This window comes from Pseudoliparis swirei, chromosome 18 (genome assembly GCF_029220125.1).
Source record: "Pseudoliparis swirei isolate HS2019 ecotype Mariana Trench chromosome 18, NWPU_hadal_v1, whole genome shotgun sequence".
Classification (NCBI taxonomy): Eukaryota; Metazoa; Chordata; class Actinopteri; order Perciformes; family Liparidae; genus Pseudoliparis; species Pseudoliparis swirei.
Window position 1 is genome coordinate 23,521,973 of NC_079405.1, and position 14,607 is coordinate 23,536,579.

At 44.0% G+C, this 14,607-nt stretch overlaps 1 protein-coding gene across 2 annotated transcripts in view; it reads left to right on the top strand.

The window, feature by feature from the left end:
• The window catches only part of LOC130208462 (band 4.1-like protein 1), a 70,800-nt gene extending 57,267 nt beyond the window's left edge, over nt 1-13,533 (top strand). Inside the window, exons 13-21 of one of the 2 annotated variants that reach the window (XM_056437614.1) lie at nt 15-161; nt 5,333-5,383; nt 6,605-6,964; nt 7,393-7,521; nt 10,064-10,123; nt 11,295-11,390; nt 11,776-11,856; nt 11,955-12,074; nt 12,538-13,533. In XM_056437614.1, coding sequence (XP_056293589.1) covers nt 15-161; nt 5,333-5,383; nt 6,605-6,964; nt 7,393-7,521; nt 10,064-10,123; nt 11,295-11,390; nt 11,776-11,856; nt 11,955-12,074; nt 12,538-12,543 — 1,050 coding nt within the window. In that variant the 3' untranslated portion in view covers nt 12,544-13,533. Of the gene's footprint in view, nt 1-14; nt 162-1,252; nt 3,399-5,332; nt 5,384-6,604; nt 6,965-7,392; nt 7,522-10,063; nt 10,124-11,294; nt 11,391-11,775; nt 11,857-11,954; nt 12,075-12,537 lie in introns of those variants that run through there. The other variant, XM_056437615.1, reaches the window with a different exon arrangement.
• The last annotated feature ends 1,074 nt before the right edge of the window (nt 13,534-14,607 follow it).

A 14,607-nucleotide genomic window follows, 5' to 3' on the forward strand; every position in this document is an offset into this window, starting at 1 on the left:
ACGTCCTTCCCCAGTTCCTGGATAAGTCGAAAGACGTTTTGCTGAAGCACCAGGCCAGCATCAACGAGCTGAAGAGGACCCTGAGGGAGCCGAGCAGCAAGTCGTACCGCGAGAAACGTCTGTCGGCCACCTCTCCGAACGGCACGCCGGATAAGAAGGCTGTGAGTAGAGGGGCTCGGGGAAGGGAAAGGACGGGGCATTTCCACTGTGGTCAATATCTAAAATTCAGCCAACTCTACTGTTGATATTCCTTTAAAGGGCATTGCTATTCCTGTCTGGTCATGCCGATTCGCTCTTGTTGCTGCTCGACTCGAGGCCAAACGAACAGGCCATCTTTTTGTCATGCGGAAGACATTTGTTTTGTGTGCTCTTTTCATTGGAATGATTCAAGCCCGAAGACATGATTAGTGAGGATAGCTGCGGCTATTGAATGTGTTTCCCGAGAGACAATTCAAATGTGTGTCCCCGGTGCAAAGACGCTGCTGCTCACGTGGAGTAAACATGCAAAATTATTTATTTTTTCAAGAAATGCGTATATCGATGTTCACACCGCCTCTCTCTGACAAGCAGCACAGAAGGAAAGCTTCTTGATGACATTAGTCTTGTTTTTGTATGTGAGGCACTTGAGAAATGATTATCACTTACTGTACCACTTTTTTCTTATTTTTTCTTATTCCTTGATTGCCTAACAGTGGCACAGTTTCATCATGCCGATCGGGAAAAGCCCTCGAGCTTTGATCAGATTTTGGGTAAAGAGGCTTTTTGGAGATTGTAGACTTCTGATAGGATGGTTCTGTTTAGGGTGCCTAAATAGCCTTCAAACTATCTCACATCTGCCGTCGGGGATGATCAGATTATGCCCGAAGAATGTCAAGCGTCGTCTGTTGCAGCAAATTAAATCTGCTGTGCGTCTCGTTTCCCGGTTAAAGGGTATATGGGTGGGGGAGGGGGGTGCTATTCTGTTTGAGTGACAGTGCGGGAGGCGAGGAAAAGTCTGTGCTCTAAGATTCAGTTGAACTCAATTCTTTGATGTGGTTACAGAAAAGAAAAAAGAGAGCGAAAACAAATTTGCATTGCAAATGTCTGCTGATTTGGTTATGTGGAGTCAGTGTCTGTCAAAACAAAACAAGACGTGTTTTTCGCTCATCAAAAAGCTTCTACAGAATAGCTCACTGTTGGTGCTGATTCTTTTATGCCTTTGTCTCGCTTTTTGCATGAAATGGTTTTATTGTGCGTCTCACTAATTCACTCTCTGGTCCCGCCTCCCCAGTCCGAGTTCTAACTGTTCTTCCTTCTTCTTTCAATCTCTCTCCTCTGCCTCGGGTCGGCCAGTCGACGGGCCGAGCGGCGGGGAAGGACCCTGTTAACAGCCTGTCTGTTGAGGGTTTCGTCCAGAAGACTGTGGTGACTTCACCTGAGGTTGCCCATCTCTCACTTTTCCTCTTCATGATACCCATAGCTCATAGCATCTGTGGTTTGGTGAAATGCGCTGCCTACTGAGCATCATCTTCACTCACATGTCCATCTATTTAGGAAAGTACCACCACATGTTGTGCAATAAGTCCCCCAACTGCGAATTCATGTTCACTTCTAGAGCTGCAACGATTAGACGATGGGAACAAGAATCTCACACTATTTTGATAATCGATGGATCATTGAAGGGACCTTTCATGCAACACATTTAGTTGTTGGCCTCTCTGAAATATTGTCTGTGCTTCATATCATATTAAACTGAATATCTTTCAGTCTTTGGACTGACAAAAGAAGACATTTAAAGACAGTTATTATCGATTTATCAAAAAAGCAATCCGCAGATTAATCGAAAATTAAGAAATAATTGTTAGTTGCAGCCCTATTCACCTCATCATGTGCCACGTCTACATTTTGTTCCCTTTACTGTGATTCAAATGATTTGATCTATTACTCTTTTTTTTTGCAGCAGCTGTGCTTGGCATATCTAACTGTGTTTAATCTATACCAACATGTAGGGCTCTGAGGAGTGGGTATTGATTGAAAAACAAGAAACTTATCTACAGGACCATGACTGGAAGACAGAAGAAAAGAACAGAGCATCTGATTCCTCATGGGAGAAAATGGAGCTGGAAAGAGAGATAGACATTGCCCAGTTGATGCATAAAGAGGTAACAGGGTATGACAGAAAAGAAATGAAAAGCCATAGTGATGATTTTCCATCAACAAAATCGTCCAGAGAGGCAGATGAGTGCTCTGAACCGCGGCCGGCGAGCAAAAGTCGCTTCGTGATTCAATTAACGGAGAGTTCAGACTCCTTTGAAGACAAATCTCAAAGCAAACCGTCTCACGCCTCAGACCCCGAGGCAAACAACGATGCGGCCGCCAGCTCGCGGCAGATGAAGGAGCGCACTGCTTCTAAACCACGGAAAAAGAGGAGACCCCAGAGCTTAAACCTGGGGATGCCTGCCGAGCTCATCTACGAGAAAGGAAGCGGGGATTCCACTGAAGAAGAGAATGAGGACTCGGAGTCGGACAACAGTCCGGAGGAAGACCCCAAAACAGGAAATCATTGTGAATCCCCGGCCAAAGAGATGATGAGAGATGACGAGGGATCAGTAGAGGATCAGTCCGGCAGTGTCTTTAAAGACAGCCGACAAGAGGACATGTTGCTCGGAGAAAGCGGGGCGGTCTCCACTCTAGGAACAGAGCAGGTGAAGAGAAAGAGTCAAGTTGAGCCAGCCGACGTCGATTCAGACTCAGTGAACGGACTCGGGAAGATGGAACATGATAGTTCATTGACGGGCGTTAAAGGGGAGTGTGCGATGAAGATGCGGGGGCGGGGCCTTATCGACAACAAAGAGCTGGCCGAGGTTAAGCTGCGACAGGTGAGGACACACGAGATGAAGGTCAGCAGTTCCGGGGGGGAGGGCGTGGACGGTTTCACGGGAGGACAGAGGACGTCCCTCCATCGGCTGTCGGGCAGCAGCTGCCAGTCGGAGATCTCCAGGATCGTCCCTCTCAAGCCAGAGCGCTCCAAGAGCGTCGCGGGGAAGGACGAAAGAGACGACACGGGACAGGACGAGCTCACGCGGGTCCTCAGGAGAGAACACCGCTGGTCGGTGGGCTCTCCAGAGAGATCCCTAGACCTCGCCTGGACCGACGCCGCCGGCGCCTGCCACCCGTCGTTCGCAGGAGATCTGGAGGGTACCGCTAAAACAGATCATACCGAGGATGGTCGCCTGTACGCTCGAGGACCCGTAGAGAGTCAGTCGTTCGGCTCAAAGATTTCGTCGCTTCACAAAATGGCTCCCCCAGCCCCGCCAGTGAAAACCCAGAAGGCCCGGGAGTCCGGGCTGATACTGCGGAACAGCCGAACTGCCGGCGGCAGGGAGCCGAGCCTGGACGCAGCCAAGAAGAGACGCTCGGTAACTCTGCTTGGCATCCGCTATTCAGTCATTGGAGTTAGAGCATCGCATGAGCTTCAGACAGACTAGCACGCCATTTTTGTCTCTTTTTACCCCCCCCTCCCCTCCCCTATATGTTTTCATTGACTTGAAACACTCATCCATCTTGCCTGTTCGTGCCTGTTTGAAGAGCAGACGGAGCGGTACCTTTGCTCCGTCAAGTCCGTAAAAATGTAACATGAAAAATTAGGACATTTTTACCATACATCACCCCGATTCGTCCCCTCTCATTACCCCCCCCACGTCACTCTTTCTGGCAAATCTGTACAGCTCACCACTGGCTGTGAAATTGAAGAAAAAAACCTAAAAGAAGATAAAGTCGATATGGATGTTGGTTTGTCTTCACCTTACTTGTGAACCTCAGATTTCTTTGCAGCTCACGTCGGAAAGAAAGGCTTCCATATCATCATCGCTCCGATGATTTATTTGTGTTCTTTTGTTTTTTCCCTTCCTCCGTGCCGCTTTCGAAAAACTGGAAATACAAAACAAACCATTTGTTGCGTTCTAATTTCAAAAGTCCTGCCATCCATTACTTTGCGACAGACAGTTATTAATTCGAGATCAATGGAGTGCAGCCAATGATTGAGAACTTTATCAACCTGATGAACTTGCATCAACTGAATTTGCTAAACATCCCTCAACCCTTCCAATTGGTGACAATAAACTAGACGCATTACTCTCTTCTGTTTGGAAGACTTATCAGTGATATGAACACATTGGTTCCCCCAACTGTGAAACCCCAGCAGGCAGTAGCAGTCAAATGTGCTGCTTTCATTCTCACCGTTGGTATCATTAGGAGCTTGCACGCGTTTTGGCCCGGCAGGGAATTAAAGGGAATTTGACGTGAGTAGACATGACAGCTTCCATCATTTCCCACCTTTTCATCTAAGTCAAGCTCCCGCAATGTGTCGGATTAAACGGGCACGGGAGGAAGTGTTGCGTAGCTCACAGCGTGTGAACGACTTCCCTGGCGAGTGACAACCGTACCAAGAATCCGATTGAACTCGGGGGAGTGTGGGAAAATATTGGGCGGCGCTACTTTCAAACACGTGGAACCCTATTCGCGCAGTCATTCTGACAGGCTTTGAGATGCACCACGGCACCTTTCCATTGGACATTTTATTATTTGACGATATCATTTGAAAGTCCCCCCCCCACCCCTCGACCCCACAATTGAAATTCAATATGCGTAGTGTTGCAACACTTTCTCAGTTGGTCAATGCTGCTCATTATACAACGCATGATTCTCTCTCGCTCTAACCCTCCGCTAATTCTCACAAATACAACCTGGCTGTGGATGTTGTTTGTGTTGCAGTACACTCACCTCTTTTCTGTCCTCGAAACTGTATTGTAAGTAGTGCTTCAAATTTGTGCCTGAATCCATTTGGACCAAACCGGATCTGGACAGATTCGGTGGGCTTCGATTGGGTCAGGCTGAATTTCTCACACAAACTTGGGTTTTTAAGTCATTCATTATATATATATATATATTATACATATATATACATATACATACAGTATATATATAAATATATATATACATATATATACATAATACACATATATATATGTGTATATATATATATATTTCTATATATATATATATATACATGTATTTAAAAATATAAAAACACTGAAGTATTAACTACTTTGAAATGTGTGGCTAATATATAACAAATTGGAGTCTCACCGATCAGTGAGCCACCATCCCAGTTTAGGTTGGGACTCAAACTGCTTGTGCTCAGAACGCACTGAGCTGATATTTTTCAGGCTCCAGTCCAGATCTCAGTTTGTGTGGCAGTCTGTCGGTCCACCGGCCACTTCAGCGTGCGCTAGCTAACCTTCGGATGCTCTCTCTGCTCTTTCCTCTGCTTCCCCCCCTCAACCCCCTGCAGGAGCCCGTCTCCACTCCCGCCATTTATGAAGAGCCGTTTGCTGATTTCAAGGTTATTCATATTGCATTCAAACCCCACCTTCACACGCACCACCCATCATCGCTCATTCCTCTCCGCGCCCCTCGCGGGTAAACTGCACGCCTCCCACATGACTGCACCAGTTTGTGTATATACTGTATATATGAATAAGCTCTAAAGGACGAAGTGTGTTACTTTCCATCGGCTACCCAGCCACAGTCATCCATCATCATGAGTTTGAATAGAATGTGTGGGTAGAAAACCAAAACCCTTACTCTTGGCTATTGCGGGTATTATTATTTTTCCCCTTTTTTTCTTTTACTCCGATCTAATTAGCTAGTGTTGGTGTAATTAATATAAGTGGCAGTACTTTAAATTAGCTGCCGCATGAGATTCATTGTTATTCAATGGTCAACCTTTTTATCTGGTGACCCCTTTAAGGGATAGTTTGGGTGTTTTTGCACTGGTGTTGTTAAAGCTACTCATCCACAGTGTGTGTGTTATGTACAGGAGATGACGTAGACGGGAGCAAAGCAATATTCTTGTACAGCAAATGTATTATCTAAACCTAAAAGAAAGGTTCATCTGAACATATTAATATCAGTTGAAGTGCACGTTATATTTAGAATACTTTCCAACGTGGAACTGAACTGAGAGGAGAACTTATCTATACGGGCGGCTTTGAAGAGAGCAGAGACACGTTTGCATTGCTGTTCAGTCCCCTCTCGGAAAGGGCAAATAGCGGACACTTAAAGCTCATTTTCAGATTCATATTGTTTTTTGTGTGTTTCTCCTCGAATATTTAAAAAAACTGAATTGTTCTAGTATCGCCTGAATAACCTTGTATTCAAGCAACTGAATTACAAATATATTGGCTAATTAAGATGTGTATTTGATTATCTACGTGCAAAATTAGGAGATCACAGAAGAAGAAACAAAGATCGGAAAAAGTCCTAATTTTTCATAGTTACTTTTTCCAATAATATATTTTGCATTCACAGTCGCTGTTGAAATGAACACCTTATCCGAAATGGAACTTTGAATTTATGTCATCATGTGACCGCATGCCCTTTGATTTATTTTACTGTATATTCAGGGTACATTGCATGAGTCCGCCATTGAATCCCAGCAAACAGGTAAACCCTCAAACACAAGGGCGATACCTCCATCCAACTCCATGTCATGCTCGCCATCCCTCCGCCTGCTGCAGTTTTGTAACCTGAGAGCGGTGGTCCTCCTACCTTCTGTACCCAGAGGGAGCTCGGGGACAGGAGGCCTCAGCCGGGCCTGGACCCGGAGGAGGAGCAGGAGCGGGACACGTTGGCCTGCATGAGGGAAACCCATCTGGGCATCGAGCGCAAGTGCTCCAGCATGACGGTCAGCTCCACGTCCAGCCTGGAGGCCGAGGTCGACTTCACCGTCATCATGGACCTCCACTCCGGCGCCGAGGACTTCTCTAAGTGCATGTCGGAGGCGGGAGTGAGGGAGCGGCAGCCCGAGGTGGGCCGGGAGGACTTCGAGGAGACCTCCAGGTTCTACTCCGCCCGTCTCATGGGCTCTCGGGACAAGTCTCCCATGGAGGAGAAGCTTCTTGAGGAGGGAGCACATCATGAGGTAGACAGATGGAAGTATTATTCATGCTCCGTCATCATCCCCCACTGGATTCACCCTGCCTGGCTGGACTTGGTGCCATAACTGCCTGCATTATTTTTTTACATTTTATTTTACTCTTTGTTGTTGTTTCCCATTGTTTAACTTTGACTAAACAAATATTATGTTTCATTTTGTTTCACACTCGAGATGTTTTATTCCCCTTGTTGATGTATTATTTCATGCATTTTTTTCCTCTCCCATTTTATCTGTGTCAGCGTTTCTCTTTGGATTCCCATCATCATTTGCATGCTTTCATCAAACCGAACCATCCAATAAAAAAAAGTTGCGTGTCGGTGCCGCTCCAAAGTAGCTTGTCGGGGTTTTTTCATTTAATTTTGTCTGGAAGGTGAAATGCTGATGTTGTTTGGCTTCCGCTTTCTGCTTCACAGCCTCCCGTGGCGAGGAAGGAAGCCAGCGCTGTGACCATGGCCCACAAGCTGAAGAGGGCCGACTCCAAGAGCGAGGCGCATACGAATGGATCCGAGGTCCAGCCCGGCGTCACGCAGGTCTCACCGCAGGTAGAGCAACACGGGAAAACGGAAGCAAATTCACGTGTCTGCTGCCTTTACTGTTGTCCCTGTTCAATCATTTGCTGTGTGTATGTTGATAATTGTAGCAATGTATCTTGCAGTTAACTTTTTTCTAAAAAAATACACTTTTAGTGTATTTAAAGTCAGCCACATATTTTATATTCAGACCCAATATTTGTTTGATGTTTTTGGAAGTCCACGCATTTGCTCTCTTGCTTATCTGCCTGTTCAACACAAAGCTACAGCTACAGCCAGCAGCATAGCTGGCTGAAAGTAACAAATAAATTAATTAGATTCATTCATTTCTTTCTATAAAAAAACATAATAATTCAGAACCAAAAGCATTAAAAAAACACATTATAGTCTTTAAAGGCAGCCATGTGTTGGAAGATTTCATCTGACCGAGCGACGTGACTTCCTAGAGTTTATTACGTCGGTTGCCTGGCAATTAGTTAATTATTAAGCTTTAAAGGTAGGCGGATTTTAGGCTAGCTATTTCCCCCTGTTCTGTTTCCAGTCTTTATGCTAAGCTAAGCTAACCGGCTTCTAGCTGTAGCTGTAGCTGTAGCTTCATCCAACAAAACAGGTATCAATCTTCTCGTTTAGCAACTCGCAAGAACAAAAATGTAGCCCAGAATGTCGTGTGTGTTTGTGTGTCTGTTTGTGTGTATATATTCTCTTGCTGTTATGAATTTTGAGGATAATGCTCATCATAGGATCTCTGGAGTTGGTCTTGATTAGAGTAGGAAGTCTAACAGTCCCAAGACAGGAAGCCCACATTCCCCAGACAGGGACGACATAATGACATCATTAGGGCGTGATTAAAGTATTGACAGTCGGTGTATTAATGTGGATGAAAGCAGGTGTGAATCTCATTCATCTCCGGAGGCAAAGATTGGAGTGCTGGGTATGCAGTCCCACGGGTGCCTTATTAAAATGTAGCTAGTCGCTTCGGGGCTCTTCAGCCACTTAGCTCGGGCAGCGATGTACACTGGGTGCCCTTTGAAGTGCCAGTTCATTGTTATGTCCATTTTATTATAATTTTTTTTTAAACTTCGAAGTGATCCATCTTTGGGAGAAAAGAAGAAAAAGTGTGTGTGTGTGTGTGCGCGCGCAACTGCAGCAAATGGAAGATGACGTCATCGATGAGACAAAGAGCTCCAGCTCCAACATTGTTCAGCCAGCAGAGGGAGCCTGCCTCCAGCTGTGGAGTCTCTCAACAGCAGCACAAAGGCTGTGCTGGTGATGGGAGGGAGGGACCGCCTGCCTTTAAATTAGCGACGCATCGCCACCAGACTGTAGTACACATGTATTTGTTCATCTGGAGGATTGCCCTCATGAACGATTCGTGTTTCCTACATGCTGTTATTGGTGTCCTTGTCAGTGATGGCAGAGAAATATGCTGTCAATACAAAACCGTTCTCATTGAGGCAACAACAACGTGCTCAGACTTCTCCTACGAGAGACATTGTGTCATATTTAGTTTGTATTTTTCAATTCATCCAAGACCGTTTGGATAAAATGGCAAAAAAAATCAGATGAGGTGCCACACCTGGACGTAATGGGCCAAATACTTAACATTTGAAGCGTTTACGTAGACTCATTCCTTAAAGTTAGAATGTGTGGCTTTGAAGGACAAAATATCACAAAAAAATATTTTTTCACACGCAGTTAAACACACTGAATCCAATTTTGTCGTTGCCGTCCCGCGTCACTTAGTCAGACCATTTTTATAATGAAAATAATTCACATTTTATTTCACAAAGCCCTTATTTTATGTTTGTTATATTTCTTCATAATTCATAAGAGCAGCTATACCTTACACATTTCCCTTCGTGGATCAACTCAGTATTGCTATTCTTTTCATGAAATCAATCACACCTGTGGTTTCCTTCAACGGCATGTCACAATGTCTGCTGTGTAAAAACAGTCGATGGTTTCCACCTCAATTACACATGCAGAACCAGCTGCTTTGGAGTAAGCAGCGCACACGTGAGATATGATATAAATAGAAAAAGTGGTGGAAAAGTAGAAAAAAGTACAATCAAAGCAGGAGTGGAATAATTTCTTAGCGCGCTGTTTCACGCTGTTCTCTCACAATGCAATATTGTGAAGTCTCTTTGTGAAGTTCAACAGCTTTACGCAGTTTGAATGCCATTGATCAGTGGCGCATGCAGTGTATCATTTCCATTGTTATTAAATTACATAAAATGATGGTATGTCGACACAGAGTAACTAGTAAAACTGTAATTATGATGTAATATGAATTTTCTTTTGAGGGGGGGGGGGTAATGTCTTTCCTAATTCATTTGTTTACTACAAATGCTTAATACGTTTATACGTTATATTATTATGATATGTCCATCTGCGCTTATGGCGGGAAATTAAATCTGGTGTTGTTCTGTGCGGCTGCTTTATTAGTAATAACGTGTGTGTATTTCTAACACGCTGAGCGGAGCGCCTGTTGCAGTTCTTTGATGTAGCTGTACTTTCAATAAGTTAATATACACTATTCTTCTCTCTCCTTCAGAACTTTGGAGTCGTCAGCCCTCGGGAGGCTCCTGCTGGCCTGAAAGAAAATGGCTCCCCTGTAAGTATCTTTACAACAGAAGTGTGTGTTTGCGTGTGTATGTGTGTGTGTGTGTGTGTGTGTGAAGAAACTCCCCTTTTTGAAACCGTCACTACATATCTTCCTGTATGCGTGTACAAATATATATTGTTATATATGTTTACAGCGTTTGTATACCACAATACCTGCAATATCTTTTTCTCTGATTCTTATATATATACATATATATATATATGTATATATATATTGACATACACACATACATGTATATATATATATTGACATACATACATAAATGTATATATATATATATTGACATACATATATGTATATATATATATATATTGACGTACATACATATATGTATATATATATATATTGACACACATACATAAATGTATATATATATATTGACATACATATATGTATATACATATATATATATTCACATACATATATATATATATATACATTTTTATTTATTTTTTAAAGAGAAAAGCATTACACACTGTAGGTGTGGTGTCTCAAAGGTGAAGATTCTTTACCTATGGAATATATCATAGTTTTTCTCTGAGCGGGTCCGATAACGGTAGTTTCACGCTGCTCCGCACTGAACGCCAACAAAGGAAGAGTGCAAGCTCCAGAACATGGAAGTAAACTATGCTGAATTTAATAAAAGAAATACTCATAAATATTTTATAAGGAAGCAAAAGCATTACAGCGCACGCGTACACACAGCGCACTTTGGTGCAACTCCACGGGGCACCTTTTTATTCTGTGGGCATTTACCAGGTAGAGAGAAAAAAGTCTCACAAAACAAACTAATTATGGGAAATGTGGTTTGAATTGGATCCATGCTGGGGAGTGAAAGTCTGGATATCTCTGGCTTTGAAGATTCGGTTCAGATTGTTGAACAAAATAATATCTGCTTCTTGTGAAAGTGTCCCAGATGTAAGACGGTGCACTAGTAGATATCTGGAGTACCTCTTAAATAAAGGGATGCTTTTATCTCTGAACAGGAAGTGAAAAAGTGTGTGATACACATCACATACTCACACACATTCCAGATCTGTGATAGTCACTCCGGAAGGTCGAGACCCACTGGCTGAGAAACTACGTCTTGTATTGAGAGAGTGTGTGTGTGTGTGTGTGTGTGTCCCTTTGACTCTCCCTTTCACAAATTGTGCTGTAGGTAAAAGCCGGAACCCACGGGAGGGACTCTGTCGTGTCCCCGCTGACCATCACCGCTGAGAGCGTCACCTCAGCAATCACAACTCAAGTTACCAAGGTAACACCTCATCTGTTCCCATGGTTACAGTTTAATGACGGGAGCTTCGGAGTCAACCCACCACATCTGTGCCTTTTTGGTACCCTCTTGAATATGTCTCATCCCTCGTTGTAGATGACCTGAATCTGATAGACGTAAATTATTTTATTTATTTGATAAGGGAAAGAATATTATTCTTAAGATTCAGTTGCCATGCAATGTAGTATGCTTTACATTAATATAACTTGAACGGGCTCCTGAGAAAATTATCTAATGCACAAACAATATTAACTACTACTACTACAAAAAAAAAAAAATCTTTGAATTATGTTGTCTTCCATAAAATGTTGTTTGGAATAAGTCATTAAATAAAACATTTTATTGAATGAAAATTTTTGCTCCGCAGACTGTGAAAGGAGGCTACTCGGAGACCAGAATCGAGAAAAGGATTATAATCACAGGAGACGATGATGTGGACCAACATCAGGTGAGAAGGAGAATAACACACACTCCGGATATTCAATAAGTCAGAAGGCTACTATGTGAGGGTTATGACCCGTGCGTTGATGCCTCGTGTCCCTCCAGGCCCTCGCCATGGCGATCCAAGAGGCCAGGCAGCAGCACCCCGACATGCTGGTGACAAAAGCGGTGGTCATCAGGGAAACAGAGTCTCCCATTGAGGAGATGCGGCAACATCAAGCAGAGGTGTGTGACTCCGACTGTGTTGACGGCTTCGCTTCCTGTGATTGGACCGATCTCTGAACCTGGGGGAGGGGCCACTGGGGAGGGGCCACTGGGGCCCAAGCGGTCCGTGGAGGGCATGAAATAGGTCATCGTATAGTTTGTCATGAAAAAGCCATCATATAGTGTCATCAAGTCAATATGAATAATAAAGTCAATGTATAGTAAATCAATAAAATGTCATAGTATGTCATAAACATAATACAAAATTAATATTAAAATATGTTTTAAAAAAAGTCAGAGTATCTATCGTGTGTCATAAAAGTCATAGTATATTATGTCATGAAAATATCATAGTAAAGTATGTCTTAAACATAATTAAAAAAGTAACATATGGCATAAAACAGTCATAGTATAATAGTTTATTGTATAGTATGACATAACCAGTCTAATTGACTCACTGTGTTGCCGTTTGTCTCCTTTGCAGTCCTGATCGGCCATGGTGGCTCCTGAGACGGGCCAGGGGGGAGGAGCCTCCTCCGGGCCTGCTCCCCCCTCCCCCGCAGTACGCCACCACCCAGATGTACGAGGACTCTCCACCCCGCCTGGGGAAACACTGAAACAAGAACAGACTGCGTTCCACGAAGCAGTAGACCTCCACTCCCGACTGTGACTCGGCCTGTGACCCAAACCCCCCCCACCCCCCGCCTTGCCTACCTGTCCCGGCCCACCCAACCCGCCTCATTACGGGAACTGGAAAACGTCTTCTACTGGATGATCCAGTCGCCGCAGCTATTTTAATCCCCCTCCGTCCGAGTCATTCGTAGGAAGCCTGACTTGCATATTATTTAATCCAATATACATTTTGATTCCCTTGAACCACGAGTGTCATAAGAATCGAAGAGTCTTCAGCCCAACACCCTTCCCTCAGATTACTTTGAATCGTGCGTTTCCAAAACATGTGTCCCATATATAATACATCTGGTATATAGATGGGAGGGGGGGTGGGGGGGTCGAGTGAAAGGATGGCGGTGGGGTGTCGCCTCCTGGCTGCGACACCTTCAGTATAATCAACAGCTGTCGTATTAGCTTTTTACATTTTTATCTATAGAGGATCTAATTTATGTCCCAGTGTTTGCTTGTTTATGAAACGTGTATAATATCAGATAATCTGCATGATTACTAAAAAATAAAAAAATTAAATTAAATAGCAGAGGGAATGAAAAAAAAAAATTAATAAACACACAAACATGTCCACATTATAAATCCATGAAATGCTCTTGAGATGATGGGACTGAGCACCTGTAGAGAAACTGTAGAGATCACAGGCCAGTGGGAAGTGGACACGAGACGGATGATGACGAGTTCCACTGAGGAAGGACAGCAATGGACGCCGTCCTCGTCCCGTTTCACCGTTTACCTTTTTTTTATTTATTTAAATTTTTAACTCGCCTTCTACATAAAAATAAATGCTGGTCACACGTTTCGGGCACAGTCATTGGATTTCTAGAGATATTTTAATATAAATAATGTTTTATCTAATGCGTTTCAGAAATGTGCCGCCGCGGCCTCCACCGGAGTTTCACTGACTTCCGTCGTGAACGACGTGGAGGTCGTGTGTTCCTCTTGCGCTTTTGGACGTGTCAGTCTCCGGGTGTGAACAGGATAAAAACCTCATTTCAAAAGTAAATATAACTTTTTGCTGGGAGATCTTACAAAGTTTATCAGAGAGCCAAAACAGAGGAGTTTGACGACATTGTGTAAAGTTGTGCTGATTGAAGAGAAGTGCAGTGACCTGGGGGGAGACCCTTCAGTCGTTTTTGGGAATAATAGCGGCTTTAAAACGAAAACTTCCCCCCCAAAAAAAGGTTTTAAAGTTTGCACGCGCCTGAAATGTTTCAAACCACAAGACTAACATGGGTACTTTATTTGTTTTTGTTTGTTTGTTTGTTTTGTTGGATTAACTCTTTTAAGTTATGGTGTACGAGTTTCTAATTGTATTTATAGGAGTGGTGAATGTGAGGCCTGTGCTTCCCCCCCACCGCCCCCAACCCCCCGGCCCCCCCGAGACTCACGGCGCAACGTCCATACACACCCCCCCCCCCCCCCCCCCCCGCCCCGATCGGCTGCCACTTATAACCTGGATGACCTTTGATAATATACTATGCATCACCTAATGGTCCATGAGAATTCCCCGTGATGCAGCCCGTCATTGTTAACTCATCGCTTGTAAAAAGGACGTTTTGCAATAAGCAGCCATCGCTCCTCGTGTCCTTGTGTCCTCTGTCCTCTAAAGGGAGAACACTGTGAACTCTCGTGTATAATCCAACCCGTAACCAAAACCTATGACACAGAGATAGCGGTATACTTAAAAGAAAGCAACCCCCCCCCTCATCCCCCCTCGATAAACTCTGTGACCATGGCTTTGTCGCCCTCTCATCCTCACATTCCTCCCCCCCACCCCACCCCCACCCATTGACTTGAAACTGTCGACCCCTGCTGTTGATGTGTCTGAGGAAACGAGATTCTCAAACTGATTATTTGTATCTATCGTCTT